This window comes from Harpia harpyja, chromosome 13 (genome assembly GCF_026419915.1).
Source record: "Harpia harpyja isolate bHarHar1 chromosome 13, bHarHar1 primary haplotype, whole genome shotgun sequence".
Taxonomy (NCBI): domain Eukaryota; kingdom Metazoa; phylum Chordata; class Aves; order Accipitriformes; family Accipitridae; genus Harpia; species Harpia harpyja.
The window spans coordinates 35,717,707-35,744,750 of NC_068952.1; the positions used below are offsets into that span (position 1 = coordinate 35,717,707).

General features: G+C 46.7%; 2 protein-coding genes across 2 annotated transcripts; one reads left to right on the top strand and one right to left on the bottom strand.

Moving 5' to 3' along the window:
• Positions 1-487: 487 nt before the first annotated feature.
• SPRTN (SprT-like N-terminal domain) lies at positions 488-9,993 on the bottom strand. Its single transcript, XM_052805216.1, has 5 exons — positions 9,686-9,993; positions 8,191-8,290; positions 7,276-7,404; positions 3,401-3,668; positions 488-3,097 (listed from the first exon to the last, which is right to left on the bottom strand). Exons 1-5 carry the CDS (start codon positions 9,952-9,954, stop codon positions 2,367-2,369), a joined length of 1,497 nt encoding a protein of 498 aa, XP_052661176.1. The 5' UTR covers positions 9,955-9,993; the 3' UTR covers positions 488-2,366.
• Positions 9,994-10,298: 305 nt separating this feature from the next.
• On the top strand, positions 10,299-16,469 carry EXOC8 (exocyst complex component 8). The gene is made up of 2 exons (XM_052806149.1): positions 10,299-11,867; positions 12,750-16,469. Exons 1-2 carry the CDS (start codon positions 10,344-10,346, stop codon positions 13,356-13,358), a joined length of 2,133 nt encoding a protein of 710 aa, XP_052662109.1. The 5' UTR covers positions 10,299-10,343; the 3' UTR covers positions 13,359-16,469.
• Positions 16,470-27,044: the final 10,575 nt, after the last annotated feature.

Consider the following 27,044-nt stretch of genomic DNA (forward strand, 5'->3'; position numbering starts at 1 on the left):
TTGCCTAAAGCTTAAGTTCCCCCCTGCCTCAACAGGCTATACTACTCACTGAATTCTACAGGTCAATTCCCACATTTGTTTTCTACTTGTTGTTCAAATGAACACCATTGATGTAAAAGAAGACACTGGAAAAAAAAAAATCCATTTAACAATACCCACAATCCTCCCTTTACTTTTATCAGTTGCAGTGGGAAAGAAACCAGGAAACTGATGAGAACAATAGTAAGGGAAATCTCTCAAAAAATGCTTCATGGTGTGAGAGACCATTCATGATATGAATCTAGTCCTCATCTTAAAAACGTTTGATAGTACAAATACTTCTGAGTAGCACTGTCCTTGTAAAAGTCAAGTCTCACTGGGAACACTGACAGATACTGCAGTTTTAAGAAGGAAGTATGGAAAATTAACATGTCAAATCAAGCTTTAGAATCAGTATTTGTAAAAGTTTCCACAGAGATGCAACAAAAGTGAAACCGTACTAAAAATGTGATAGAGAAGGCAGAGGTTGATGCAGTCTATATTCACCAATACCTGTTTTTACAGGGAAATTTAAGAAGGAAAAATGTTAATACAGAAAGGATCTATTAAACCAAGACTGTTATTAGATATACAGGTAACCACACTGGTGAGTAAAGCAAGATGGCCACAACTGCCATGTGAAACCCAGGCTTAATGAAAATTTAAAATGCTGTACCAATTTATTCACAATATGCAAAACCAATCCAGTTCACATTAAAACATCTGTAGCGTCAGTATTTAAAAAAATACACCAATGTTTAAAAAGAGTTAAGGTATCATTTGCCAAATTCCATTGCACATCAGTTTATTTCCCAATTTCAAAAGGGAGCAGCAAGTAATTGATTATATAAAGGCAAACATATATACATCCAAGGCTAATACAGCCATTTGAAGTTGTAGCAACACTATGTGAAACAGCATAATTATTTTTTCTTTTTTTAAACAAAAATATTTATAATCAGTTTTACAAGTAAGGAATCAAGCTGTTAACTGTTTAACCAGTTAAATACTTTCAGTGCAGCAAGAGAACTATTAACATTTCAGAAAATTTATATTAAAAAGACCACATCTGCTCAGCATTCATAACTTTTCACAGCACAGTGGTTTTAATACTCAACCAACTGTTGGCTTGTTGGATACTAACCACCAAGCTGGCTGGCTTCCAGAAGCAGCAAAACAACTGTCAGCTAATATCAATTTAAGGCCATTTTGACCTGTAAAGCACTGGAAGTTTAACTGAAAAATCATGAAGGCTTTTATGACATGGCCAAGAACAGTCTTTACCAGTATTGCTATCAATATTCCTCACAACTTTTATTTACTAGTGTCAGGATATGGGGGTCAGTTGCTCATGCACATAACACCTATATCGTAAAAAAACTAGTGAACTTTCAACACAGAGTTAGTGCAAACCATCAGAAAAAGTGGGTGGAGAATCTAGCTGGGATCCTGGACCAAAAGACAGACATAAGACTGAGGTTCATTAGCTTCCATTTGACCACTCCAACTTTTAACAGCATAGCTGATTTTTAAATCCTTTTTGAAAACAAGCTCCTCAAAGCCTTTTTTTTTTTTAAATTCAGCCCTTAAGTGTAGGGCCTTCTCATCTACCAAGTATCTTGTGCTTGATTTCCTAGCACCTTCATCACCCTTCTGGATTTTCTCTTTTCCTGCTACAATGCACCCATTAAACCTAAATGGATGCTTTGCTGTGTTTTTTATGCCTATGCCTCTCCCATCTTTGACAAAAGCCTGTATTTGAGATTCTCACTCTCATCTATCTTTTCAAAGAGGTCACAGGTAAGAAGGACCACCTCAGAGTGTAATTGTGGCTTATGCAAAATATTTAGTGTTCTAAAAATACATGCCACTTAATTACATTGCAGTAAAACAAGAATTTTTATCTATTAGGTGGTTAACTTTAAGAATGGCCAAAAACACATTAAAAAAACCAACCAACCAACACAAAGGGATCTTAAGAACAAAGATGAATTAGCAAGACTAAAAATGTTTTTGATTTTTAAAACTGCCTTGAAAATACACAGTTCGGCAAGTATCCACCTTCTCTTGTATTACCCAGATTCTGCAGCAAGAACAGTGGCACAAACATCCACCTACTAAAACTGGAGTATTCAATTCTTTGGAACAGAAGTAGCAGCTAGCTTCGTAGTCAGTGCTGATGTCCAACTCCACAAGACTTGTTGTTCAGCATGCTGACAGTAGTTTAAATTCCAGTTCAGAACAGGCACAAGGGAAGTAACCACAGCTAAGCATACCCTGAGCAAAGTAGTTTTCAAGCAACGTTTTCAGCCCTGGTCCATCTTTTTGAGACAGCTTTCTGAAAGGTTTTATGCAAGACAAGAATCAAGGTGTTCGTTTATTTTAGACTCCAAAACCTCAGTCTGGCAAACAGGACAACTGACTTTTTCATCCTGCCTTACAGCAGTGCTGGAACTTGCAGAGGACACTGTAGATTCAGCTTTGGTTTTCATAGGTGTATTTATACTCAAAGTGGTACTCTCTTTTTTAATGAAATAGTTTTCAAAGGCAGTTTTGTCTTCCATTTTTGGCCATTGCTGCAGTGTATTAGTAGATTCTGAGCTTTTTTTCTCAGATGCAACCTGAGCTGCTGTCGTCTGCTCAAAACAAATTTGTTTCAGTGGCCTGTTGTGAAGTGGTATAACCCTCTTGCCATTTGCAGAACCTTGGTTTGATTTTTCTTCCATAACACGAGCAATTTTAACAGGCGATCCACTAACATTCTTGTAAGCTTTTGTATCAGCAACAGAGAGTTTAGGAAACTCGCGCTTTGAAGCCAAGTTGATTTTCTCACTAGCATCATCAGTATAAAGTGGAAAGAAGATGCCACTACGGGGTGATTTTTCAAATTTTATCTCATTTTTAGGGATTGGTATTGTCCTTACTGCTGAACGATGCTGTGAACCAGGTGTTTCACTGTTTCTAACACTGCTGCTGGAATTTGTGTTTTTTCCTGAGAGTCCACTCTCTCCTCCTCCAAGTTGATATCCCTTTCCACTAAAAGGCATCAGATTTTGCGTATCACGCATTTGTGCCTTGCCTGCAAAATAAGAGCAGAAAATAAGAAAAGTTAGTAACTTTTTCCATATATAAATCATGGGCTTAGTATTTTACATGCTTCAACTGAAAAATCTGCTGCTTGAAAATAGTATAGCAAACTAAATCTTTTGCAAACAATTAAGTTGAGAAGGAGCCTAGAAGTGCACAAATAAAATGCGTCCTGTTTTTTGCTACGTAACAGCAATATCTAAACAAACCTCATGTAGTGGTTGATCTGCATTTGTTCAAGGAACTGTTTGGACAAAAACAGTTTGGAAAAGAAAAAAAAAATTATTTTAAATACCTTTATTAGTTGCCTCAGAATTTGGAAGTTTTGCTGGCTGAGTTTTCTCCTTGGACTTCTTCGAGAAGTTCTCTGGCTCCTTCACTTTTGTGAATGTACCTCCACACGTCTCTTGATGCTCAACCCACCAAAAGTCTCGTGCAGAAGGTGCTCTATTCATCGAACGTTTCACATATCCAAAGTAAGGTTTTCTATTTTGACAGGGACCATTGCATCGCCACCAGTGCTGGCGGTACAAATCCACCTCATCGTGGAAGGTATGATAGATCTAGGTTTAAAAAAGAAAAAAAAAAAAAAAAAGCAGTCATTCAGAAAGTTTCTAGTTTTATAGCACTACAGTATTTTAAATTTAATTTAATTTTAATTTAACTTAAATGCCTCTATGCAAACACATGTAGCATGGGGAATAAACAAGAGGAGTTAAGAGACGTGCACACACTTGCAGGGCTATGATCTTATTGGCATCATGGAGACGTGGTGGGATGGCTCCTGTGACTGGGGTGTTGGAATGGAAGGATACAGGCTCTTTAGGAAGGACAGGCTGGGGAGACAAGGAGGGGGCGTTGCCCAAAGCTGGAGTGCATGGAGCTCTGCTTGGGGATGGATGAGGAACCAACCAAGAGCTTATAGGTCAGGACTAAAGGGAGGGCAGGGACAGTGGGGGTCTGCTACAGGCCACCTGACCAGGATGACCGAGCGGATGAGGCCCTCTATAGACAGACAGGAGCAGCCTCATGTTCACAAGCCCTGGTCCTCATGGGGGACTTCAACCACCCCGATACCTGTTGGAGGGACAACACAGCAGGGCATAAGCAATCCAGGAGGTTCCTGGAATACATTGATGACAACTTCCTTCTCCAAGTGACAAAGGAGCCAACGAGGAGAGGTGCTATGCTGGACCTTGTTCTCACCAACAAGGAGGGGCTGGTGGGGAATGTGAAGCTCAAGGGCAGCCTTGGCTGCAGTGACCATCAGATGGTAGAGTTCAAGATCCTTAGGGCAGTGAGGAGGGTGCACAGCAAGCTTGCTAGCCTGGACTTCAGGAGAGCAGACTTTGGCCTCTTCAGGGATCTGCTTGGTAGACTACCAAGGGATACAGCCCTGGAGGGAAGAAGGGCCCAAGAAAGCTGGTTAATATTCAAGGATCACCTCCTCCAAGCTCAGGAGCGATGAATCCCAACAGAGAGGAAGTCAGGCAAAAACGCCAGGAGGCCCGCATGGATGAACGAGGAGCTCGTGGACAAACTCAAACACAAAAAGGAAGCCTACAGAGGGTGGAAGCAAGGACAGGTAGCCTGGGAGGAATACAGAGAAACTGTCTGAGAAGCCAGAGGTCAGGTTAGGAAAGCTAAAGCTCTGATACAATTAAATCTGGCCAGGGACATCAAGTGCATAAAGAAAAGCTTCTATAAGTACGTCGGTGATAAAAGGAAGACTAGGGAAAATGTGGGCCCTCTCTGGAAGGAAATGGGAGACCTGGTTACCCAGGATATGGAGAAGGCTGAGGTACTCAATGACTCTCTTTTGCTTCAGTCTTCACTGACAAGTGCTCCAGCCACACCACCCAAAGTTGCAGAAGGCAAAGGCAGGGACTGGGAGAATGAAGAACTGCCCACTGTAGCAGAAGATCAGGCTCGAGACCATCTAAGGAACCTGAAGGTACACAAGTCCATGGGACCTGATGAGATGCATCCATGGGTCCTGATGCAACTGGTGGATGAACTGGCTAAGCCAGTGTCCATCATATTTGAGAAGTCGTGGCAGTCTGGGGAAGTTCCCACTGACTGGAAAAGGGGAAACATAACCCCCATTTTTAAAAAGGGAAAAAAGAAAGGCCAGTCATCTCAACTCTGTACTCGGCAAGATCAAGGAGCAGATCCTCCTGGAAATTATGCTAGGGAACATGAAAAATAAAGAGGTGACTGGTGACAGCCAACATGGCTTCACTAAGGGCAAATCATGCCTGACAAATTTGGCAGCCTTCTACAACAGGGTTACAGCATTGCTGGATAAGGGAAGAGCAACAGACATCATCTACCTGGACTTGTGCAAAACGTGACATTCTTCCACAGGACATCTTCATCTCTAAACTGGAGAGACATGATTTGACGGATGGACCACTTGGCGGATAAGGAATTGGTCACACTCAAAAAGTTGCAGTCAACGGCTCAATATCCAAGTGGAGAGCAGTGACGAGTGGCGTTCCTCAGGGGTCGGTATTGGGACCGGCGCTGTTTAACATCTTTGTCAACAACCCAGACAGTAGGATTGAGCACACCCTCAGCAAGTGTGCCGAGGACACCAAGCTGTGTGGTGCGGTCAACACACTGGAGGGAAGGGATGTCATCCAGAGGGACCTTGACAGGCTTGAGAGGTGGGCCCATGCAAACCTCATGAAGTTCAACAAGGCCAAGTACAAGGTCCTGCACATGGGTCGAGGCAACACCAAGCACAAATACAGGCTGGGCAATGAGCGGATTGAGAGCAGGCCTGCGGAGAAGGAGGACTTGGGGGTATTAGTGGATGAAAAACTGAGTATGAGCCAGCAATGTGCGCTCACAGCCCGGAAAGCCAATCACGTCCTGGGCTGCATCAAAAGAAGCCTGACCAGCAAGTTGAGGGAGGGGATTCTGCCCCTCTGCTCTGCTCTGGTGAGACCCCACCTGCAGTACTGTGTTCAGCTCTGGCGCCTACAGCATAAGAAAGACATGGACCTGCTCCAGCGGGTCCAGAGGAGGGCCACGAAGATGATCAGGGGGCTGGAGCACCTCTCCTATGAGGACAGGCTGAGAGAGTTGGGCTTGTTCAGCCTGGAGAAGAGAAGGCTCTGGGGAGATCTTATAGCAGCCTTCCAGTACCTCAAGGGGACCTACAGGAAAGATGGGGAGGGACTCTTTATCAGGGAGTGTAGTGACAGGACAAGGTAATGGTTTTAAACTGAAAGGGAGTAGATTTAGATTAGATATTAGGAAGAAATTCTTTACTGTAGGTGTGGTGGGACACTGGAACAGGTTGCCCAGAGAGGCTGTGGATGTCCCATCCCTGGAAGTGTTCAAGGCCAGGTTGGATGGGGCTTTGAGCAACCCGGTCTAGTGGAAGGTGTCCCTGCTCATGGCAGCAGGGTTGGAACTAGATGATCTTTAAGGTCCCTTCCAACCCAAACCATCCTGTGGTTCTATGATACTACCATTTCATTCCTTCCATTACTGCTGTGATTTTTACATTATCAGTTAAAAGAGCTGAACCTGGGTAAAATTTGATCAACATTTAGCTACCATTAAAACAAAGCTTTAAAAAAAAAGACAGGATGTGTAGGAATAGGTCCTGGCTGTCTTGTTTGAACTCCAGTAAAATCACTTTGATAATCTATCTACAATTTCACCCTAAATGATGTATTGTTTAGAATGCATTGTAAACAATATCAGTATTGTATTCTCCCTCCAGCTATTATCTTAATTGATCTTATCAGACACATTATTTTTAAATATCATCAACCCATTAGCCTCTACTGATACAAGTCTTAACTAAAACAGACTGCTCTTCCCCAAGTATTATTCTGAACATGGAGCTATTCTGTCCCTGGTATCATTAAGTTGTTTCAAGTTTAAAACAAAAGTTTAAAGAAAAATACTTACAGAGGGTATACTGGAAAATTATATGACTAACAGCTCACCACTTCTTCCTCAACCTGTTCTCACCATCGTCCCCAATAAAATAACTATGGAACTGGCATACACTTGGATGCAAGTTTATATTGGTACCAACTGTGGAGCGTCTAACAAGAACAAGTATATTACTTATACCACACCAGGCATACTAAAAAGCCAAATAAGGAAGAAACCTCTATTAAATTAGGTTAAGTGGATTATGCTTACTGTGACATTGGCTCCAGTCAAGCGATTAATACGACGCATGTGTTTGCGGAACTCTGGTCCATGAGATTCACGATCTTTGTCATTATTAGTAACAAAAAGCAGGGCATGGATCATTTCATGCAACAGTGTCTGAAACGATGGAAATCATTAGCTATTTGCTGAAAAACACTACATATAGTTTCAAAATTAAGCTGGAAGTATTTTACTCCTCTACGTTTATCTTGGTACTGATCTTATTTTCATGCATTCATACATGTTCAATCTGGGTCATAAAAACATAATACTTATTCTACCTGTCAAATCCAATTACCTCTATTCCCATACCACCAAAACATGCTGGAGAATATTACTACAATATGTGACATTCCAAAAATGAGAAATAATTCTCAAACTTAAGTTAAATCTTTAAAGAGATGATCCCCTCTACAACCCAAAAAGAGACACTCATAAGAAAGTTGAAACTCTACAGCATTTCTGTTCATTAAGCAAATTTGAATGTTGAGCCAACTCAAAGCAGCAGCCCTGACAGAGGCACAAGAAGCAACACAAAGTTATGTTTACAATCATATCCTATATCCTTATTTTCTGCTGTTAGCCTTTTGTAGATGAAACTACAGCTATTTTCCGATCGTGCTTTCAGTCCATGTTTGGTTTTAATATTAAAGGATAATTTAGGAGTAAAAAAGTTGGGTTTTTTCTCTTTATAAAGTCAGTAACATAAACAAGTGACTTTAGACTCCTACTCAGTTGCCCATTTAGAAACATAAAACTGAAAAATTACCACGATATTGCAACAGAAACGTAACAATAAAGTCTGTATATAAGAATCCCACTATGAAATGTAAAATGTTTGTATGGAGTCAGGGGAGGCACAATACATTTTTATGTGCAGATTCATGAGCAATCTTCAAATACCTCAACGAGATCCTTCCTTGGTCTTAACTTTAGAAGTGGCTCACTTAGACGAATGGAACACATTCCACCTTTTCCTTCGTATCTACATACTCCAGCACAGCTGAGAGAGACACAGAAAGAAAATATGAAAAGCTACTTGTTTCTGTAGTACATGAAGAAAATTGAGAATTGGAGTTAAAACGCTGTCCCTTTCCAATGCATGCTAGGTAACTCTGAACAAGAAAAAACACTTTTAGTAGTTGCTTGAAAAACTCCACATCATTAAGAAAAAAAAAAAAAAAGCCCACAAATTCCTTACAATAAGCTGTGACTGAAATAGCAAAAGTGAAACTGTAATTTATCAGATCTCTTGCAATCACTTAATACAAAGCTAGCAATCCTGGAAAAAAAAAAAAGATTCAAAATCACAGTGGACTGTTCCAAGCTAACCTGTTTAGGAGGCAGAGGACTGTTTTCATCAGAACTCCTGATGGAGTGAAATACATAAAACAGAGGCTGGAGAGTCACAGCAGCCAAAACCAATTTAACTGCTGGTTGCTGCAATTTCACCCCTCACCCTCCCCCAACTTTTGACTCTTACTGAACCTTCACTTCCACGTGCTAATTCAGCAGAAAACACTTTTTTTTTTTTTAACCGAGTTAGTCCTCTACCAGTTCAGCATCCAAATATTTTCAAGTGTCCAAAGAGTACTGCAACCAGCAGAGCACAAGAGGGGGCAGGACTCCAGCAGCTAGCAACTGCATCAACTGATCTGCTGCAGAACTGCAGCCTCCACTTCAAAGCTTTTTTTTGTTTTCATCTCAGATTGCCTATATATTCCCCTTCCTAGTCTATTCTAAGTCTTGTTAATATGCTATTATCAAGTCATATTTGCCCTTCTGCCATGCTGTAAAACTATCATAAAAACTGAGAACAAGAAAAATGACAGCAATACAAGCATGTTAAGTCTTGACACACACAGTTTAAGACCAAGTTATTTATTCCGCTTTAATATCTCTCCAGTTTTGCCTGCACCAGAGGAAAAGTCACTCATGGCTGCTAAGGATGACAAACGAAGGACAAAACAGACAATGACAGTGACCAACCCACGTCCTGGGGTACAAACTATGTTAGAAAAGCAAGACATTCAAATATCTGGAAGAGAAGCTGTGGCACTCGCCCATGGTGCCTACAAAGCCCCAGTTAGGAGCAGCACATAGTGACATACAGCTTTTCCTCCCCGAAACCCGCAGCTATACGATGAGAGGAGCTGCTGCCTCTCTGATGGGCTGCAGCCTCCTCCCACAGCTCTGGCCCAGCACCAGCACGATGCTGGGGCCCTGCAAAGGCATGGCAGCTTCTGAGCCCTAACGCCGATGAACGCCACCGGGCAGCGCTGCTCGGGAAAGGCCTTACGGGCCCTCATACCCCCGGCCCCCTCCCCACGCAGGGCTGCCCTGCGAGCCGAGCCCGAACACCCCGTCCCCGTCCCGTCCCCCGCCCCAGATGGCGTACAGGGTCATGCGTGGGCTCCACGACACCTCCACAGCCTCCAGCCGCCCCCAGAAGAGCGTCTGGTTGAACTGCACGAAGAGGCCGTGCACATCGGGGCTGGGGTCCAGCAGCTCCCAGGCCTCGTCCACCACCGACAGCGAGCGGAGGAGTGAGGGGTCCGGCGAGGCCTCAGGGCACGCCGCCGCCTTCTTCTCCTCCTCTTCCTCCTTATCCTCCGCTTCCCACAGCTCCTGCAGCTGCAGGGCCAGCACGAAGTCCTCCTCCTCCATCCCGCGCAGCGCGGCCGCCCCAACGGCCGCGACACCCCGGCGCCACACGCCGCTGGCGCATGCGCATCGCGCTAACAACGCCACAAGCGCCACCACCTCCTTCCTAGGACGCATGCGCCGAGCGCCCTCCAGCGGCGCTCCGCCTTCGGCGCACGAAGCTCCTCCCCCGCCCCGCCCCACCCGAGGCCGGCGCTTCCCCCGCCTCGCTCCGGGCAGTTGCGTTGTGGCCGTGCGTCCGCGCATGCGCGATCGGTGCGGCGATGCTGGCGCAGGGGGCGTACGTACCGCTGTGCGCAGGCGCAGCGGCGGTCTCCCCGCTGGCGGCGGCCGTGGCTGTGGCGGCGGCGGCGGCGGGGCGGGAGGCGGGGGCGGCGGCCGGAGGCGCGGCGATGGCGTTGTCGCTGGGCGAAGGTGGCGGGAGCCGGCTGCGGCGGCAGCTGGAGTCGGGGGGCTTCGCGGCGGGGGAGTACGTGAAACAACTGTCGCAGCAGTCGGACGGAGACCGGGACCTGCAGGAGCACCGGCAGCGTATCCAGACGCTGAGCGAGGAGACGGCCCAGAGCCTGAAGCGCAACGTTTACCAGAACTACCGGCAGTTCATCGAGACGGCGCGGGAGATCAGCTACCTGGAAAGCGAGATGTACCAGCTCAGCCACATCCTCACCGAGCAGAAGGGCATCATGGAGGCCGTCACCCAGGCCCTGCTCCTCCAGGCCGACCGCGACGACCCCGCCCTGGGCGCCCGCCGTGCCGCCGCCGACCCCTTCCTACCGCTGTCGGCCAAGGAGGCGGCGGCGAGCGAAGAGGGCCGGCAGCGCACGCTCACCACCCTCCTGGAGAAGGTGGAGGGTTGCCGCGACCTCCTGCCCGAGAGCCCCGGCAAGTACCTGGTCTACAACGGCGACCTGGTGGAGTACGATGCCGACCACATGGCGCAGATCCAGCGGGTGCACGCCTTCCTCATGAACGACTGCCTGCTCGTGGCCACCGCCCTGCCCAACCGCCGCGGTGCCTACCGCTACGATGCCCTCTACCCCCTCGACGGGCTGGCTGTGGTCAACGTCAAGGACAACCCGCCCATGAAGGACATGTTCAAGCTGCTCATGTTCCCCGAGAGCCGCATCTTCCAGGCCGAGAACGCCAAGATCAAGAAGGAGTGGCTGGAGGTGCTGGAGGAGACCAAGCGCAACCGGGCCCTCAGCGAGAAGCGACGCCTGGAGCAGGAGGCCCTGCCCCGGCCTGCCCCGACGCCCCCCGAATCCACCAACCCCTTTGAGGAGGATGACGAGGAGGAGGAGGAGGAGGAGGAAGAGCCCTCTGCTGAGGAGGAGGTGGTCGACCTCTCACTTGAGTGGATCCAGGAGCTGCCTGAGGACCTGGACGTCTGCATTGCTCAGCGGGACTTCGAGGGGGCGGTGGACCTCTTGGATAAACTCAACGAGTACCTGGGGGACAAGCCTGTGAGCCAGCCCGTGAAGGAGCTGCGGGCCAAGGTGGATGAGCGGGTCCGGCAGCTTACAGACGTGCTGGTGTTTGAGCTGTCTCCAGACCGCTCGCTGCGGGGAGGGCCGCGGGCCACCCGCCGAGCCGTGTCCCAGCTCATTCGCTTGGGCCAGTCCACCAAGGCGTGTGAGCTCTTCCTGAAGAACCGGGCGGCGGCGGTGCAGACAGCCATCCGACAGCTGCGCATCGAGGGTGCCACGCTGCTCTACATCCACAAGCTCTGCCACGTCTTCTTCACCAGCCTTCTAGAGACGGCGAGAGAGTTTGAGACGGACTTCGCTGGCAACAACGGCTGCTACTCGGCCTTCGTTGTTTGGGCCCGCTCTTCCATGAGGATGTTTGTAGACGCCTTCAGTAAGCAAGTATTTGATAGTAAAGAGAGCTTGTCAACTGCAGCAGAGTGCGTCAAGGTAAGAGGGCCCAAAGAGGGTGGTGCGACATGATAGCCAAAACAAAGGCTGCAAAGCTTGTAAATCCTCTTTTCTAGCCCTAGTTTAGTTGTTGACTCTTGAGTCGGTCTCCAGAGAGGTTTCCTGCATTGAAAGGTTAATATTTGTTTGGGGTTGGGGTTTTTTTTTCAGTTTAACAGCGGGAAGCATTAAGATCATAGAACCACAGGATGGTTTGGGTTGGAAAGGACCTTGAAGATCACCTAGTTCCAACCCCCCTGCCATGGACGGGGACACCTTCCACTAGACCAGGTTGCTCAAAGCCCCATCCAGCCTGGCCTTGAACACTGCCAGGGATGGGGCAGCCACAGCTTCTCTGGGCAACCTGTTCCAGTGCCTCACAGTGCAAGAATGAAAGATGAAAATATACAGCAAGAAAAACCCTGTCTTTATCAGAAATGCAAAATGTGTTTATTCTTAATTTGCCTTTAACCAGTAGGAGGTCCTAAAATTTACATAAGCTGTATCTGAACAATGAGTATTTGAAGACTTGTTGTTTGTTTTCCAAGCCTGTCCTGGACTACATTTCCATCATTTTTTGCAAGACTAAATTTCTGAGGTTATGGTTTCTTTCAGCTGGTAACAGGGAGAGAAAAAAAAAAAAAAAAAAAAAAAGAAAAAGCATGTGGGCTATAATGTAATTGTCCAGAGTATTTTTGACAAGCAGGGTTTTTCTTTCAGTTATTAATTTCTCATTAATAAGGAATTTCTTAAAGCAGGAGAAACAAGTGAAGTATGACTAACGCTTCCCTGTTTTCTGAGAGTGATGAGTTTGGTTAATGTGTAAGATGTAAAGGGAACCTGCACACTAGTAACACCCTTCACTTTTCGTTAATACCCAAGGTAGCTAAGGAGCACTGCAAGCAGCTTAGCGAGATTGGACTGGATCTCACCTTCATCATTCATGCCCTTCTGGTAAAGGATATCAAAGGTGCTTTACAGAGCTACAAGGATATCATCATCGAGGCCACCAAGCACCGCAATTCTGAGGAGATGTGGAGAAGGATGAACCTAATGACTCCAGAGGCGCTGGGGAAACTCAGGGAGGAGATGAGGAGCTGCGGAGTAGGCAATTTTGACCAATACACGGGTGATGACTGCTGGGTGAACCTTAGCTATACTGTAGTAGCTTTCACTAAGCAGACTATGGCCTTCTTGGAGGAAGCATTAAAGCTTTACTTTCCAGAGCTGCATATGGTTCTTTTGGAGAGTCTTGTGGAAATCATCCTGGTGGCCGTCCAGCATGTTGATTACAGTTTACGATGTGAACAGGACCCTGAGAAAAAAGCATTCATTAGGCAGAATGCATCCTTCCTGTATGAAACTGTCCTTCCTGTTGTGGAAAAAAGGTTTGAGGAAGGAGTTGGAAAGCCAGCCAAGCAGCTACAGGATCTGAGAAATGCTTCAAGATTGATGCGTGTAAATCCGGAAAGTACCACTTCGGTGGTGTGAAGTGACCTAACTGTTCTTATGAACGGAGTGTGAAAGCACTTACTGAAAATGTTGTACATTGAATATATGAACTAAATGTTTTTTCTGAGTCCCTGAAAAATGCAGAAGTCTAACTGCTGCATTCCAGACGCTGAAGACTTAGAATCAAAGCCTGCAAGGATGGAACGCTTTTCTTGGTGGATGGGGGGTAGGGGAGCAAGAAGCAAGGTCGCGGTCACGTGTCCTTGGACAGCATATCTTGTAAGAATGGCTTGTGTAGTGTTTGTGACTTGAGAAATACTGTAACATACAATTTTTGGCCAAATGTTTGTGAAAGTCTTAAATATACGTACACCGTATGGCAGGAAAAGATCACTTCTCATCACGCCACGGTAGGAATTCTTTTTTTAAGGCAGCGTTCTGGTAGGAGGGGAAGTGCTGAAATGCTCCCAGGGTGTGGTATTCAGTAAGGCATGTCTGCCGTCCAGATGTGACTCAGCACTGCAGATAAACAACATGGATTTGCACAGTCTGATTTGTTTGGTAGCAATGCAAACTCTTAAGTTTCTCCAACATTCAAATTCTCTTTATTCATTTCAGAGGCAGATCTAAATTTAAAATGTGTTTTGTATAGTTTTTTGTGTTTGGGTGAAGCAGCTTCTTCTGTTTAATAAGCTGGCCTGTCAGCTTAAATTACAGCTCTCTGAAAACAAACCTTCTGCTGTCAGAAACGTTTATTCCCTTCAGAGGAGAAGTGAGAATAACTCTTCCCTTCCCCTTTGTGTTCCCCTTCCTTGTTTTCTCATGGACTTCATTGGGGTCAAGTCTATTTGATGAAGCGTGCACTCTTGCTTGAGGTGCTGTCATAAATGCATTACAGGCCATTACCTACTGGTAGAAACCATAGCGAAGAGGCATAAATGCTCTTGAGATGTGCAGGGCAGGGAGAGGGTCTGAAGGTACTGTTTCATTTGGAAGAAACAGAATGCTAGTTTTGCTGTACAGAAGCAGCACAGGATGCAGAGACTGGGTGTGAGGCTTTTTGTAAATTATGTGATCTTCAAAATTCACACTCTGTCTCTCCTGCAAATATTGGTATCTTTTCCTGTAACACAGCAATAACCAAGAAGAACTATCTTTTTTTGCAGAAAGCACAAGAACTGTATTTGGTTGGGAATGCTAATGTAGATGGGAGAAGTTTATGCAAATGCCTGTATGTTTGGATTGAATGGTGATGGCTATCTCGTTCAGTATGTGTCTCTGAAAATAAAATAAGCAGAGTCTTGTGTAAAGGCTGGCTTTAGAACACTGTCAGCATCACCTTCTAAGTTGTGTAAACTTCTGCCCCTTTAGTGCAGACTTCTTAGTTGTGAGAAAATCATGTTATGGCTAAGTCACCATGTATTAGACTCTGAATAAGTGTTCTTAACTGGAATAATTGAGTATCCTATTCCTCTTGCACTTTAAAATGAAAGCTTTTGCAATTTGTATCATGGTAATGAATGCCTTGTGACTGCCTGAACAAGGAAAAGATATCGCTAGTAAAACACTCTGCATAACTGCTTATACTGGAGCTTCTTTGTTTCTCCCTGTTTTCACAGTGCTAGTTCAATGCAGTTTTCACTTTAGTGGCTAGTTTCCGTTCTCTTGCTCTTTGGATGCCTTTTGAACTGTCAGATTTTGCAAAGCATCCTACTGTCTCTGCTCACTTGCTTTCCGGTGTTTGGGTCTTTTGCTAGCAAATCATGGAAGAAAACTGTACAAAATGGTTTTAAAGGGTAACTCATTGCTCTTAGCTAAAACTGATTGAAAACCACTGAAATAGCTATAGTTTTATTTTAAGGGACAGGGAGAGTTAGAGCTTCTGTGAGTATGTTACACCCAAGAGACAGCCACACAGGCGTTATTTCACTAGTGAACTATTTTTGGTACCAGAACCTAGTGAAGTATATCAAAGGAATATATTCTGTATCACCTGTTTAAAGTGGGCAAAGGTAGTAACCTGGCCTTACTTCATCTGAGAAATACTTTCAAGTGGATTATAAGTGAGAGCTGTCCATGATAATGGGTGTTTTGGAGGAGAGGGAGAAGGGAGGGCTTTTTTTCTCTGAAGACAGGTATATTTTATTGTTTTCTTTACAGCAGAAGAAAGCAGAATAAATACAGATGAGCCTTATGTAATTTTTTTCTTTTTTTTTTTCTGTGCAAGAGCAGGGTAAACTGTAGGACTGTAGCTCGAGGCTCTGATTATTGTGATGCTTGAGGATTTTGTGTAAGAAGTTGGGTTGTAGTTTCCCAATTCCCAGCTCTGGCAGAAGATTGAATAGGGGGAGAGCCCTGTTCGTGCTTCTGTTGCAAGCTGGCGTAGCTCATCTTCATCCTCGTCAGAGGAAGAAATGTAGAATGTAATTCTGCCATGTGCTCTGCTATGCCTCTGTCACCGCTCCCTTCATCAATCTATTTACGGCACGCGGTGCCTACTGGTTTTGGCTCTGCCGTCATCCATGGAGCAGCGGGCTTACGTGGATGTCGGTTTTAATGGATCGGGGAATATGGCCTTTCGTTTGGGTGATCAAATATCACATTTGTGTGCCCGTCACAATTCAAACAGGTGTGGATTTGTATAAACTGCTGCAGGTAGCATTGATATTTTGTAACTTGTGAATCTATTCAAGTCATAATAAAAGACAAACAGTAACTTAAGGAAAATGATGTGCAATTAAATTAAACACGCTTTGTGTGTTAATTCAGTTAACAGAAAAAGTCAACATGTGCTGAGAGTCATGGTTTAATAAATTTCAGATTTGCAGACAGTAATTTGGAATGGCACTTTTCTTTTCCTGAGCTGTACACTTGTGGGGATAGCGTTGTTCAAGTTGGAATTTGCAGTAACTACTGAATAATATGATAGCAGTTTTGTTGATTTGGGGAAGAACTAGTCATATTTTTTTTTGTTTTGTGACAATTGCATATAAAATCTGGTTTCCTTTAGCTGCTATGACAAAATTGTGATGTGTAAATTGAAGATTATTTTTTTTTTAAATTCAGATGAATTTCTGTATTAGAATTTAATGCAATAACTTTTCTGAACAGTGAGGATCATGTATTAAAACTTTTGGACATACAACACTAGTGGTGTATTTCTGTTTTTATTACATCATCATCAGAAAGAGGATGTTGGTTCAAATTTCAAGTCCACTGATAAATTTCCAGTGAAGTCGAAGAGCTTTAGGTCAGTTGTTTGTGAGGGAGACGTAAGAGGCAGCCAGGCAATGAAAGCCAAGTGATGTCACTTCAGTTACATTCTTACAAAGTCAGCGTGTGGCTTAATAAGGTGAATTTGGAGGAAAATGTTTGTCAGCATTGTACCTGATTCAAATCGAGGAGAGGCTGTACTCTAGGCTAATAGGACTTTGGGTGAGTAGGTATGTGAGATACTATCAACACCAGGGTAACCAGCGTAATGCTATAGGGTTTGTTACCTTGCAGAGATTATTTTGTCACTGGAGTCTATTCATACTTGAATGCTGAATGTGCAGTACAGTCCATCTCCTCACTAGGTGGAGTTCTGTCCATTGAAACCTCCGTATGCTGTGGGCAGGCACAGGCGTTAAAGCTGTGCTACCCAGCAGCATGGCTTGGGATGTTTTTGTAGCACATTGGGGAATGAAGATGCTGTACCAAACGATTCAGATATTAGGGCCAACTCTTTTTCTGTCCTTGGTAGTGCTTTTCTTCTGCATTTTCTAATTTTTGTACTGTTAATTTCTTAATTCTCCATGTTTTCCTTTCCTGCTGTGTTTCTGTACCATCGGCAGGCATCCTGCAGAAGGTCTCAGCTTTCTACTTTTTCTAAAGGTATGTACCAACATGTGCCTTTTGTTCTGCCCGAGAGACACTCTGCTAGACTGCAAGACCTTGCAGACATGTGGAAAGTCACTTGTCCCAGCTTCAGCTGTCTCATGTAAGATGTTCAGCTTAATGACTTCTCAAAGCCAAGCTGTGTGACCTCTTGTCATTTTACTTCAATATTAGGCTGAAATTCCACTGAGAGCTTGTGCTCATAATGCAGCTTTGCATTCCAGCACAATAATGCAGAAGATCCCCACCACCAATCTTTGTAACTTAGACACTCTTTACATTCCCTTTGCTGCACAACTCTTATGTTTTAATTGGATTACCTTTTACTTAAAAATATTAGTAGTTCTGCAAACTCCCTGTGCGTTTTCTCTGAAGAAAATCAAATCCAGAATGGGGCTTGTCTGTCAGGGAGCTTTGTAAGCATAGCCTGTAGACACATCTTTTTCCTCAGAGGTTCAAGAGCTGTGTGTATTGGGTTTGTGTGGCAAGGTTTTGTTAGCGGGGGGGGTTTACAGGGGTGGCTTCTGTGAGAAGCTGCTGGAAGCTTCCCCTATGTCCGACAGAGCCAATACCAGCTGGCTCTAAGACGGACCTGCCGCTGGCCAAGGCTGAGCCCATCAGCGATAGTGGTAGCGCCTCTATGATAACATACTTAAGAAGGAAAAAAAGTTGCAGGGCACGCAGAAATGGCAGCTGGAGAGAGGAGTGAGAACATGTAAGAGAAACAACCCTGCAGACCCCCAGGTCAGTGAAGAAGGAGGGGGAGGAGATGCTCCAGGCGCCGGAGCAGAGATTCCCCTGCAGCCCGTGGGGAAGACCATGGTGAGGCAGGCTGTCCCCCTGCAGCCCAGGGAGGTCCACGGTGGAGCAGATATCCACCTGCAGCCCAGGGAGGACCCCACGCTGGAGCAGGGGGATGCCCAAAGGAGGCTGTGACCCCATGGGAACCCTGCGCTGAAGCAGGCTGCTGGCAGGACCTGCGGATCTGTGGAGAGAGGAGCCCATGGAGCAGGTTTTCTGGCAGGACTTGTGACCCTGCGGGGGACCCATGCTGGAGCACTTCATGAAGAACTGCAGCCTGTGGGAAGGACCCACGTTGGAGAAGTTCGTGGAGGACTGTCTCCTGTGGGAGGGACCCCATGCTGGAGCAGGGGAAGTGTGTGAGGAGTCCTGCCCCTGAAGAGGATGAAGCAGCAGAAACAACATGTGATGAACTGACTGTAACCCCCATTCCCTGTCCCCCTGTGCTGCTGGGGGGTAGGTAGAGAATCCAGGAGTGAAGCTGTGCCGGGGAAGAAGGGAGGGGTGGAGGGAAGGTGTTTTGAGATTTGGTTTTATTTCTCACTACCCTACTCTGGTTGATTGGCAATAAATTAAGTTAATTTTCCCCAAGTTGAGTCTGTTTTGCCTGTGATGGTAATTGGTTGAGTGATCTCTCCTGTCCTTATCTTGACTCACGAGCCCTTTGTTATATTTTCTCTCCCCTGTCCAGCTGAGGGGGGGGGGGGGGGCAGTGACAGAATGGCTTTGGTGGGCACCTGGCATCCAGCCAGGGTCAACCCACCACACTGTGGTACGCATTCAATCCTTACAAACTCTGAAAGGTAGTGGAGAGAGAAACACCGCAAACCGTGGAAAGAATGTTTTCCAGTCTTATGCAGCATACTGTTTTTGTGAAAATAGATTTACGCCCTTTATAATTACAAAGGATGCTGACTAGAGTAATAGATCAGAATTTGATTGAGCCACCTCAGACACAGAGTAATTACCTCTTGAGTATTTAGGAAACTTTGCTAATACCACTTCAGTGGCCTCAACGTGCCCTGTAACACAGTTCTCAATTTCAGGGTTACAGGCTGAACTAGATTCTCTGCTACAGGCGTGCTCTGTTTGACACAGCAGAGCGAAAGTACTAGCAAGAGGCCTGCCGTGCGCTGACTGCTGAGCAGTATTCCCCTTCCCAGTGGTTTATGTGACTGATCAGGACAGCTTTAAGGCAATTTTAGACCACCCTTCTGCGACCCTGTGGTATTTATCCTCTCTTGCTCGCCATGCAGTAGCTGGATCACGGCTGCATGCCTTTTGATGGCCTGAGCATCCCACTTCTCATCCAAGCAGAAGATTATATGGGAGGATGGAGAGAATCTGCTCCCCAAATTACTTAAAGAGAGCTGTGATGGCACATGGTTACCAGCGGGGGTCCTACAAGAGCTCTGCATTGGTGAGCATCACCTCGGTGCAGGGAAAACAGGCGTCCTCTGTGCATGCAAGCAGATACGATTGCATTCAATTTGTTCTCATAGAGCAGTACAAGAGCTAAAAGCAGGTATGAAAGCTGAGATATTAATCTCTTCGTGTCATGGCAGGAGCTGAACTCTGAGGCATCAGCTTAGATCACCCAAAATATAATTTGGCCCTGCAGCTGTTGGGAATCTTGTTCAGATGTGCTAATGTGTTGGTATGTGATTATTGAATGTATTGCACTAGGGAGGTGGACCAGGGAGAAGAGCAGGTAGCATTAACTTCACTGCCGCTTGGGAAGTCCTTGGAGATGCTTGGATTAATAATGATTTCAAGTTATTTACCAAAAATAAATCATGCAGCTCTTCAGCTAGTTGCACCAACACACGCAGTCCTTTCTCTGTCCTCCCTGAAAGCTGATCCAGTGAAATTGAAATTCTCATGAAGGTGAGAGAGAGTTAGCCAAATCCTTTGCGATACATGTGAATCTAAACACTTGCAAACTTGGGCAAAATTGAGATCGGAACTGTGGGCTGAGGGAAAACTTTGCCTCAAACACTTCCAGACTTCAAGTTCTCTGGGCTTTGAGTCATTCCTACTGTTTCTAAAATCCCAATTCCTGGACAACCATCTGTGCCAGTCAGATTTATTAAGACTAGCATGGTTGGTTTTTTTATTACAGTTTTACAGCACTGCTGCAGTCTGGGGACTCCTGTTGTTATGTTCATTTTCAGTTCTCCAGACCCAGTTTTCACAATAGGAAGGGGCCCAGCTCCCTGCCCGAGCTCCTGCAGGATGGGGTTGTCAGAAGAGTACTTGAAGCTCTGCAGAGAATCCTTCCTTCCTCAGGATTCAGTAAATTTTCCTCTCAAAATGTGGGTCTCTGATAAGCAGCTCCTGTTCTGCTTTTTTTTCCCAGCACTAACATTGGCAGGATTGTTTGTTTTCCCACTCCGCAATGTAACTTCTCCAGCAGAGGTGCCAGATTGGCTTTGTGGAGGAAGGAGGCCAAACTGCATGTTAAATTACAGCCTGTGCATCTGTCTTAACATCATTCGGGCCATATACCTCCCTGCCTGCTGCCGCTAATGACAATGTACGTGGGGAGGAGGGGGACTGGGAGGGTTGCAAGGAAAGATCTGTAATCTTTGTCCCTCCGACTTCCATCCAGCATGGTGCTTAAGCACACACTGAAGAGCATAATATGTCCTCCTGAATTTCAGAGGCCGACTCCTATACTCAGACCTAATTAGATGTTGAAGTCCTTTTCGTGCGTGGAGCATCAGTAAATTTCTGTTGAATCTTGCAAAAACAACTGGCAAAGAAGCGATAGAGGGGTGATACTAGAGCAACAGCAGCACATGAGCAAACAGTGTGTGTGTTTCTGTAACACCTCAGCTCTAGTGTGACCAACTGTGCTCCCAGGCAAAGCCTTCCCCTTCTTCAGTGGGAGCGGTAAGCTCCATCCATCACCAGTGTTGCAGCTTCCCAGGACGCAGCAATAATACAGTTGGACAGGCTAAAATAAAGTTGCTTCATCCGACCAGGTGCGATACGTGACACATGGCGTTAGGGTGGAGGAAATGCCCTGGGGAAAACGATGACACTTAGCGAAGGGTGCGCAGTGAGGGTGGATCAGCCGCTCTTCTGGGATGTGGCTCCACCTGAGCCGGACACCAGTGCCGGCGGGCACCGGGGGGGTGGTCCCAGCCTCCCACCACACTCCATCCTCCCTCGTTCTACCCAAACCCAGCACCTCCCGCCGTCAGCGCTTCCCTCCTGCCGTCCACCCAGCCCGAAATAGGTCTCCTCCCTCCCGGTGGGATTAAACCCCATCTTGTTTGCTCAGCGAGGAGGCAGAAGGGGCCTGTGCCACCGCCTGGCATCTTCACACCAAATAGCCCCTGGTGTGCCTGTAATCCGTTGCCATTTTTTGTTTTCCCCTGAAGTTTATTATAATTTAAATAGCCTTCCAACCTGAGACATCCTGGGGGGGTTCTGGCTCTGCTGCCTCACACTCTGTGAAATTAATTGCCCTAAGATCGTGTCCTTGCAGGAAGATGGTATGGGTTCAACTAAACTGGTTTAGAAACTGTTTTAAACCCACGCGAGACCTTCTTCGGCCCTTTAGTTTTGACTGGAGCACTTTCTACGTACTTGGCTTGGCGTATGATACGCTTAAACAGGACAGTGTTTATTCCCAACCAAAATTACAGCACCGAACCCTGCTGTCTGGGGCAATGTTTTTGACTACTGTGGGCAAATTCCGTATTTAACTCAGCTTGTGTTTTTAGGCCTTGAAGATTCAAGGGCCAGACTGCAAATGCCTTTAATCAGGAAGCAATTAATTGCACAAATTTCCTCCTCGCAGTCAGTGTAGCGCTCAACCAGGTAATACTCCCTGTGAGGCGATGGCTCACACCTGCCTGTGCACTACTTTTATTACTGTATATCTCTGCTAATTAGTTCCTGTCGGATGGCAGGCCAGGTTGCTACAGGGGGTTCAGATAAAAGGTACCATCGGTTAAGACAATCTAAAGATAGCTTTAAGAAGAAAAACAAATGGTTTGTTTTCCTGCTGAGCTCTTTTTTTATTATTTCTGAAGAAAACTCGCAAGCAGGATTCATGCTTTTGACGGAAGTCAGGACCGGGTTTGCAAGGGTTGTTCCAGTACCTCGATGTCAAGCACGCTCGACTGGAGCTTTTTCCAGAGCACCCTGGTGCCCACCCAAAACCAGTCCCAAGCAGGAATCACCTGGTTTGTCTCTTTTGCACCCACCTCTGTGCAAAGGATCACAGTCCTGCTTCTCCCCCAGAAACGACGCTCAGCTTCACTTTGAGAGAGGTGTACGTGTACCAGGGCAGGGGGAGCTGGGGGGATGTTTAGCCCTCCTCGACAGTCCCTGGGGCAGCGCATACACAATGTCTCACAAAACAGGAGGGTAAGGCTTCAGCTGCCCCTCTGCCCCACATCCACGTCTGGGCCATTCCCCCCCCCCCCCCCCCCCCCCCGCTAGCGCTGACACCAACCTTGGCTGCTTTTCTAAACACAAGCCACACATCCTTCCTGTCCTACATGCTGCCTAGAAATGACAAACTCCTTCATTATGCTATTACTGTAATTTAGTAGCAGAAACCTTCCTCTCTGCACACACAACTCTTCATGTTTGACTATTATAATTGTATTTTCAAAGTTATAAATAACACATTAGCCTGGTTTATGTGTTCATGCAAGTCAAGCTATAAACTGGCAGATGAATGAAATTAACTGTCTCCAGAATTCACATTCCTGTCACTTATTCAATTATTTGATCAACATAATTGCTCAGAGCAAGAGCTAATTGGAAAATGACATGCATTTACCCTCTCTATAGAGGAGGAGAGGCTTATCGGGTATTTTACTGCAGGCACTTTCATTACTTCCAATATTCTGGAAGAAACAAGGTTTTTAAACGAGCCAGGCACAAACACACAAAGCTTGTTTGCTAGCCAGATGCTTTCCCACCCTTAAAATAGTTCCAGTATTTTGCAGCGCGAGGGTTTCAACATGTCTATGCTGCAGTGCACACAAGTACCTTGGCACACATGTATGGAAGCCGCAAGCCAAGCTTGCCTCCAGGAGTCTACAGCACTAAATGTGTCCTTGCTTCTGTGTATCTGTACTCAAGCTGGTGCTGCAGCTATACGTGTTTGGTTCTGCCTATGACCGGCTCCCATCCCTGGGAGCTGGTATGGAGAATATCGGTCGGCTGAGGCAGAAGAGCCTCTCAGGAGTAGGAAAGGCAGAAAGTGATTTTTTTTCTTGTTGCTGTTGTAGAAAAGACTGTAATTCCCCACCTTGCCAGCTCGAACCCCGCATCAAGGTCACAGTTTGAAACACTGATACCTTTGGAATGATTTTTTTGTCCCTCGCCTCACTCAGAGGTTCTGCTTAACTCACATCCACACATCTGTGCACATAGTTATTAAATGAAAAAGCTAAGAAGCGGGTGCCAGAGCAGAGGGGTGGGGATGGAAAGAATCAGGAGGTAGGAGACTCAAATCCTAAACTGGTCCCTGTGTCCATTACTAGCTCTAGCATTGTTTGGGGTTGGAATATTTAATTTGTTTAAGTAAGAGACAAGCAAGCACTTTTCCAGGCTGTGTGAAGGGGAGGAAGCTCATCTATCAACGCCAACAGTTTGCAACCTATTGTCTGCAGGCCCTGAGGGGATCTGTGGGTTATCTGTAGGGGAAAGGGAGCTAAGAAAATCAACCCTGTTGTCAGTTGCCTTAAATTCATGACAGATGGTCTGCACCTCTGCTGGAAAATATTGGGGTTTGCAAATTAAAACTGGGTAAAACCCATTTCCCTCCTGCTGTCCGTGAGCAGTTCAAACATCAGTTTTTGGCTGCTTGAAAAGACTCCAGAAGAGGTTCACAGAGTGATGGGAGGGCTGAGGAACACGCTGTCCTGGATCTTGCCCCCTGAGCTCTAGCTGCGCTACTAACGCTGCACAAGTGGTACAGGACAGCTCTGGGAAACCCACTGTACTGCATGCGGTGTCGTAGAGGCTGGTACTGTCTATATTTGATGAGAAGTAGTTAACCAGGTGAGTAATTATTTAGTTCATCCAAGAGCAGATTAAGAAATGAGTGCAGCACAGCCTATTTGTACTTACACCAGGACATTTCTGATAGGTTTTTTAGGGTAGAAGGCAAAAGTATACAACAAGAGAATAAAAAAGTAGCCTCGCCATGGGCGGCCAGGGAGCTTGCAGGTGTCCCCGGGGGGAAGGAACTACCTGTAAGCCCAAGTTTGTTGTGCTGCTTAATGGGGATGCCCCGCGGTTTGGAAAAAGAGGGGTGCTGAGGACACCGGGTGCCGCTCCCGCTCTCAGTTCTGCCACGCACATGGCCACAGCAGGCTGCAAACGAGGACGATGCCAAGGTTTGGTGTCCTGTGAGTGACTCCAGCTAGTGGACAAATAGCCCGAGTGCGATGCTGTGATCTCTAAGCTGTGACTAATGGTATAAATCAGTAACCTAATGGCTCCACAGGACATCTCACATGGAAAATGCAGGCTCCTTTGTTGCCAGCTCAAGGCACAAAGGAAAAAAGAGAAAAAAAAAAACCCCAAAAGAGAAAAAAAAAACCCAACCCCCCCACGATATGTCAGGATCTTGCAAATCCAGGCCGCTGCTACGGCCAAAGCAGGGGACAGGCGTGCAGGGCAGTGGCCGTAGGCAGGGGCGGACAGAGGAGGCAGCCCTGGAGACGCTCCCCTGGGGGCCAGGCTGGCACCCCGCCGTCCCCAAGCCCCCCCCCGCCACCCCGGCACCGGCACCGGCACCGCCCCCGTCCCGCCCCCCGACCGCCGCCGGGCGCCGCGGCGGTACCGACAGCAGAGGGCGGCCGCCGCCGCCGCAACCCGCAGCCGGCCCGGAGCCAGCCCCGCGTCCCAGCACCTCCACCGCCCCGCACCCAGCCCAGCAGCGCCGCGTCCCCGCCGGCAGCCCCGCAGCCTCCCAGCCCCGCAGCCGGCCCCGCACGCCGCAGCGCAGTCCTGCAGCCCCTCCACCCAGCGCCCCTGCGGCCTCCCACCCCGGCCACAGCCCTCCGGCTCCGCATTGCCATGTGCCCACCGCCCAGCAGCCTCCCATTCCCCCGGCTCGGCGTCCCAGCCGTCCCACAGCCAAGCACACCGGCAGACCTGCGTCCAGATGTCCAGTTCCGTAGCCCCACGGCCCAGCGTCCAGCCCCAAATCCCTGAATCCCAGCATCCCCACAGCCCAGCGTCCCTGCAGCCCCACAGCCTAGCATCCAGCCCCACATCCCAGCATCCCTGCAGCCCAGCGTCCCTGCAGCCCTACAGCCCAGCATCCCCACAGCCCACCAACCAGCACAACGTCCAAGCTGTAGAACAGTCCCAAAGCTCCGCAGCTCAGCATCCCCACACCCAGCAGCTCAGCAACCCAAGCGTCTCAGCATCCCAGCCCAGGGCATGGAGCGAGCCCGGCTGGCACAGTGCTGCTGCTCATGGGTCTGGGTTTTATTGTGGGTTCTGCCCTCAGGGGCAATGACAACTGCGACTGCAGAGGTGGTTGTAGTGCTACTGGGGCTTTTTTGCCTGAGGCCCTGTTATAAACTGTACTAGCAGAGGTGCTATTTCATTCCTGGGAGGTGGAAAAATCTTTCTAGCGCAGGCTTGCCACAGCCTGAGGAAGCAGCTTTACAAACGTGCAGGATGCAGCCGGAGCTCCTGGTGCACTCCTGGTCCCACTGCTGTGCAGGGCTGGAGGCAGGCATGCAACGTGGGTAAAGGCAGGCAGCAGCTGCCTCTGCAACTTCTTGGCTCCAGTGCTACAGCCTGGTAGTTCACTGTAAGCTTTGTCCTCATCAGGAACAGTCCCTCCCTAACCGCACTAACAGATTTTTCTGCAGGGTTTTAGCATTAGAAATGAATACTGGAAACCTGGTGCTTTTCTTACACTGGCTACATTCATCCTGCTGACTGTGAATCGACATGATTGCATTTCTGCAAATGGAAAATTCAATAAATATATGCAGAAAAATGATTCTCCCCCAGTTTTTTGTCAATTCCTGTCCACTTTCTTGTCCTGCTCAGCCTCAGGCAGGCAACTTCTTGCAGGAGGCCGGTAGCATGTTTGGTCTGACGGAGGATCCTCTCCTGCCTGACTAGGAGCAGAGCCTTGCTCTATACCCGAAGGGGTGGCACAGGTGTGCTGCTCCTCTGTGAACATATTCCAAAGGCACGTGGGCTGTCTTAGGTGGAACTTCATCCTATTTTTTTATTTAGGCACAAAATATCTGGTTACTATTTTCAGCAGAGAGAAGGTACTTGAAATGGAAGAAGTCCCTCAAGTCACAAAATGGGATAGAAAATCAAGCCGTGGAAAATACTTGCAGGCAAACAATAAAAATGCAGTTTAAGTCAATGGGAATGTTTCATTTCAGTACTTTCCAGCTGATTTTTTTGGATCACTTGAAAGTAATTTAAATTGTAGAAGACATTTGAGTAAAGAAAACGCTATTCTAAACGTCAACAATGGAAAAACGTGATGCTTTGATATTCGTAATTTTTTTCCCTTATTCCTTCTATTTGAGAAATGTATTGGGCGTGTTTTCTTTTGTAGCTGCCACAAGAAAAACAGTAGTTTTAAGGAATGAGTATTTTTCAATTAGAAAATATTTTCCTGAAAAATCCTATCTGGAAAAAAGCTGGAAATAGTTAGTGTGAAAAGTCTAACAGGAAGCTTTCAGTTCCAGATGTGTTGTTCTACTTCCCCTGGTACAACAGAGGTACTTACAATTAAAGTTCAAAGATGCAGCGCCAGTGGAGCTAACTACATATTTCCTGACGTTTGTGCCTGTCAGCGCAGGGGTGGTTAGACCGCTATTTACAAATCCGAGCTTAATTCATTCTCATACTAAAGGGAGCAATCAGAACCCCAGCAATTCCCAGAGAGAAATCAGAGTCAGTGTACCCAAGGCTTTCTCCCACCTGATTTCTGGCTGTGTTGTGTTCGGAAGATGCACATAGCAGATACAGTGCAATCCCAGCCCTCCTCTGGTGAGTCAGAGTCAGCTTCTTAGGTCTTAC

Coding starts and splice junctions, on each gene's coding strand:
- EXOC8 (XM_052806149.1), top strand. CDS start 10,344: ATGGCGTTGTCGCTGGGCGAAGGTGGCGGGAGCCGGCTGCGGCGGCAG. Junction 11,868..12,749: donor CTGCAGCAGAGTGCGTCAAG/GTAAGAGGGCCC, acceptor TTAATACCCAAG/GTAGCTAAGGAGCACTGCAA.
- SPRTN (XM_052805216.1), bottom strand. CDS start 9,954: ATGGAGGAGGAGGACTTCGTGCTGGCCCTGCAGCTGCAGGAGCTGTGG. Junction 7,405..8,190: donor CAAGGAAGGATCTCGTTGAG/GTATTTGAAGAT, acceptor CCATCGTTTCAG/ACACTGTTGCATGAAATGAT. Junction 3,098..3,400: donor TTCTGAGGCAACTAATAAAG/GTATTTAAAATA, acceptor CTTATTTTGCAG/GCAAGGCACAAATGCGTGAT.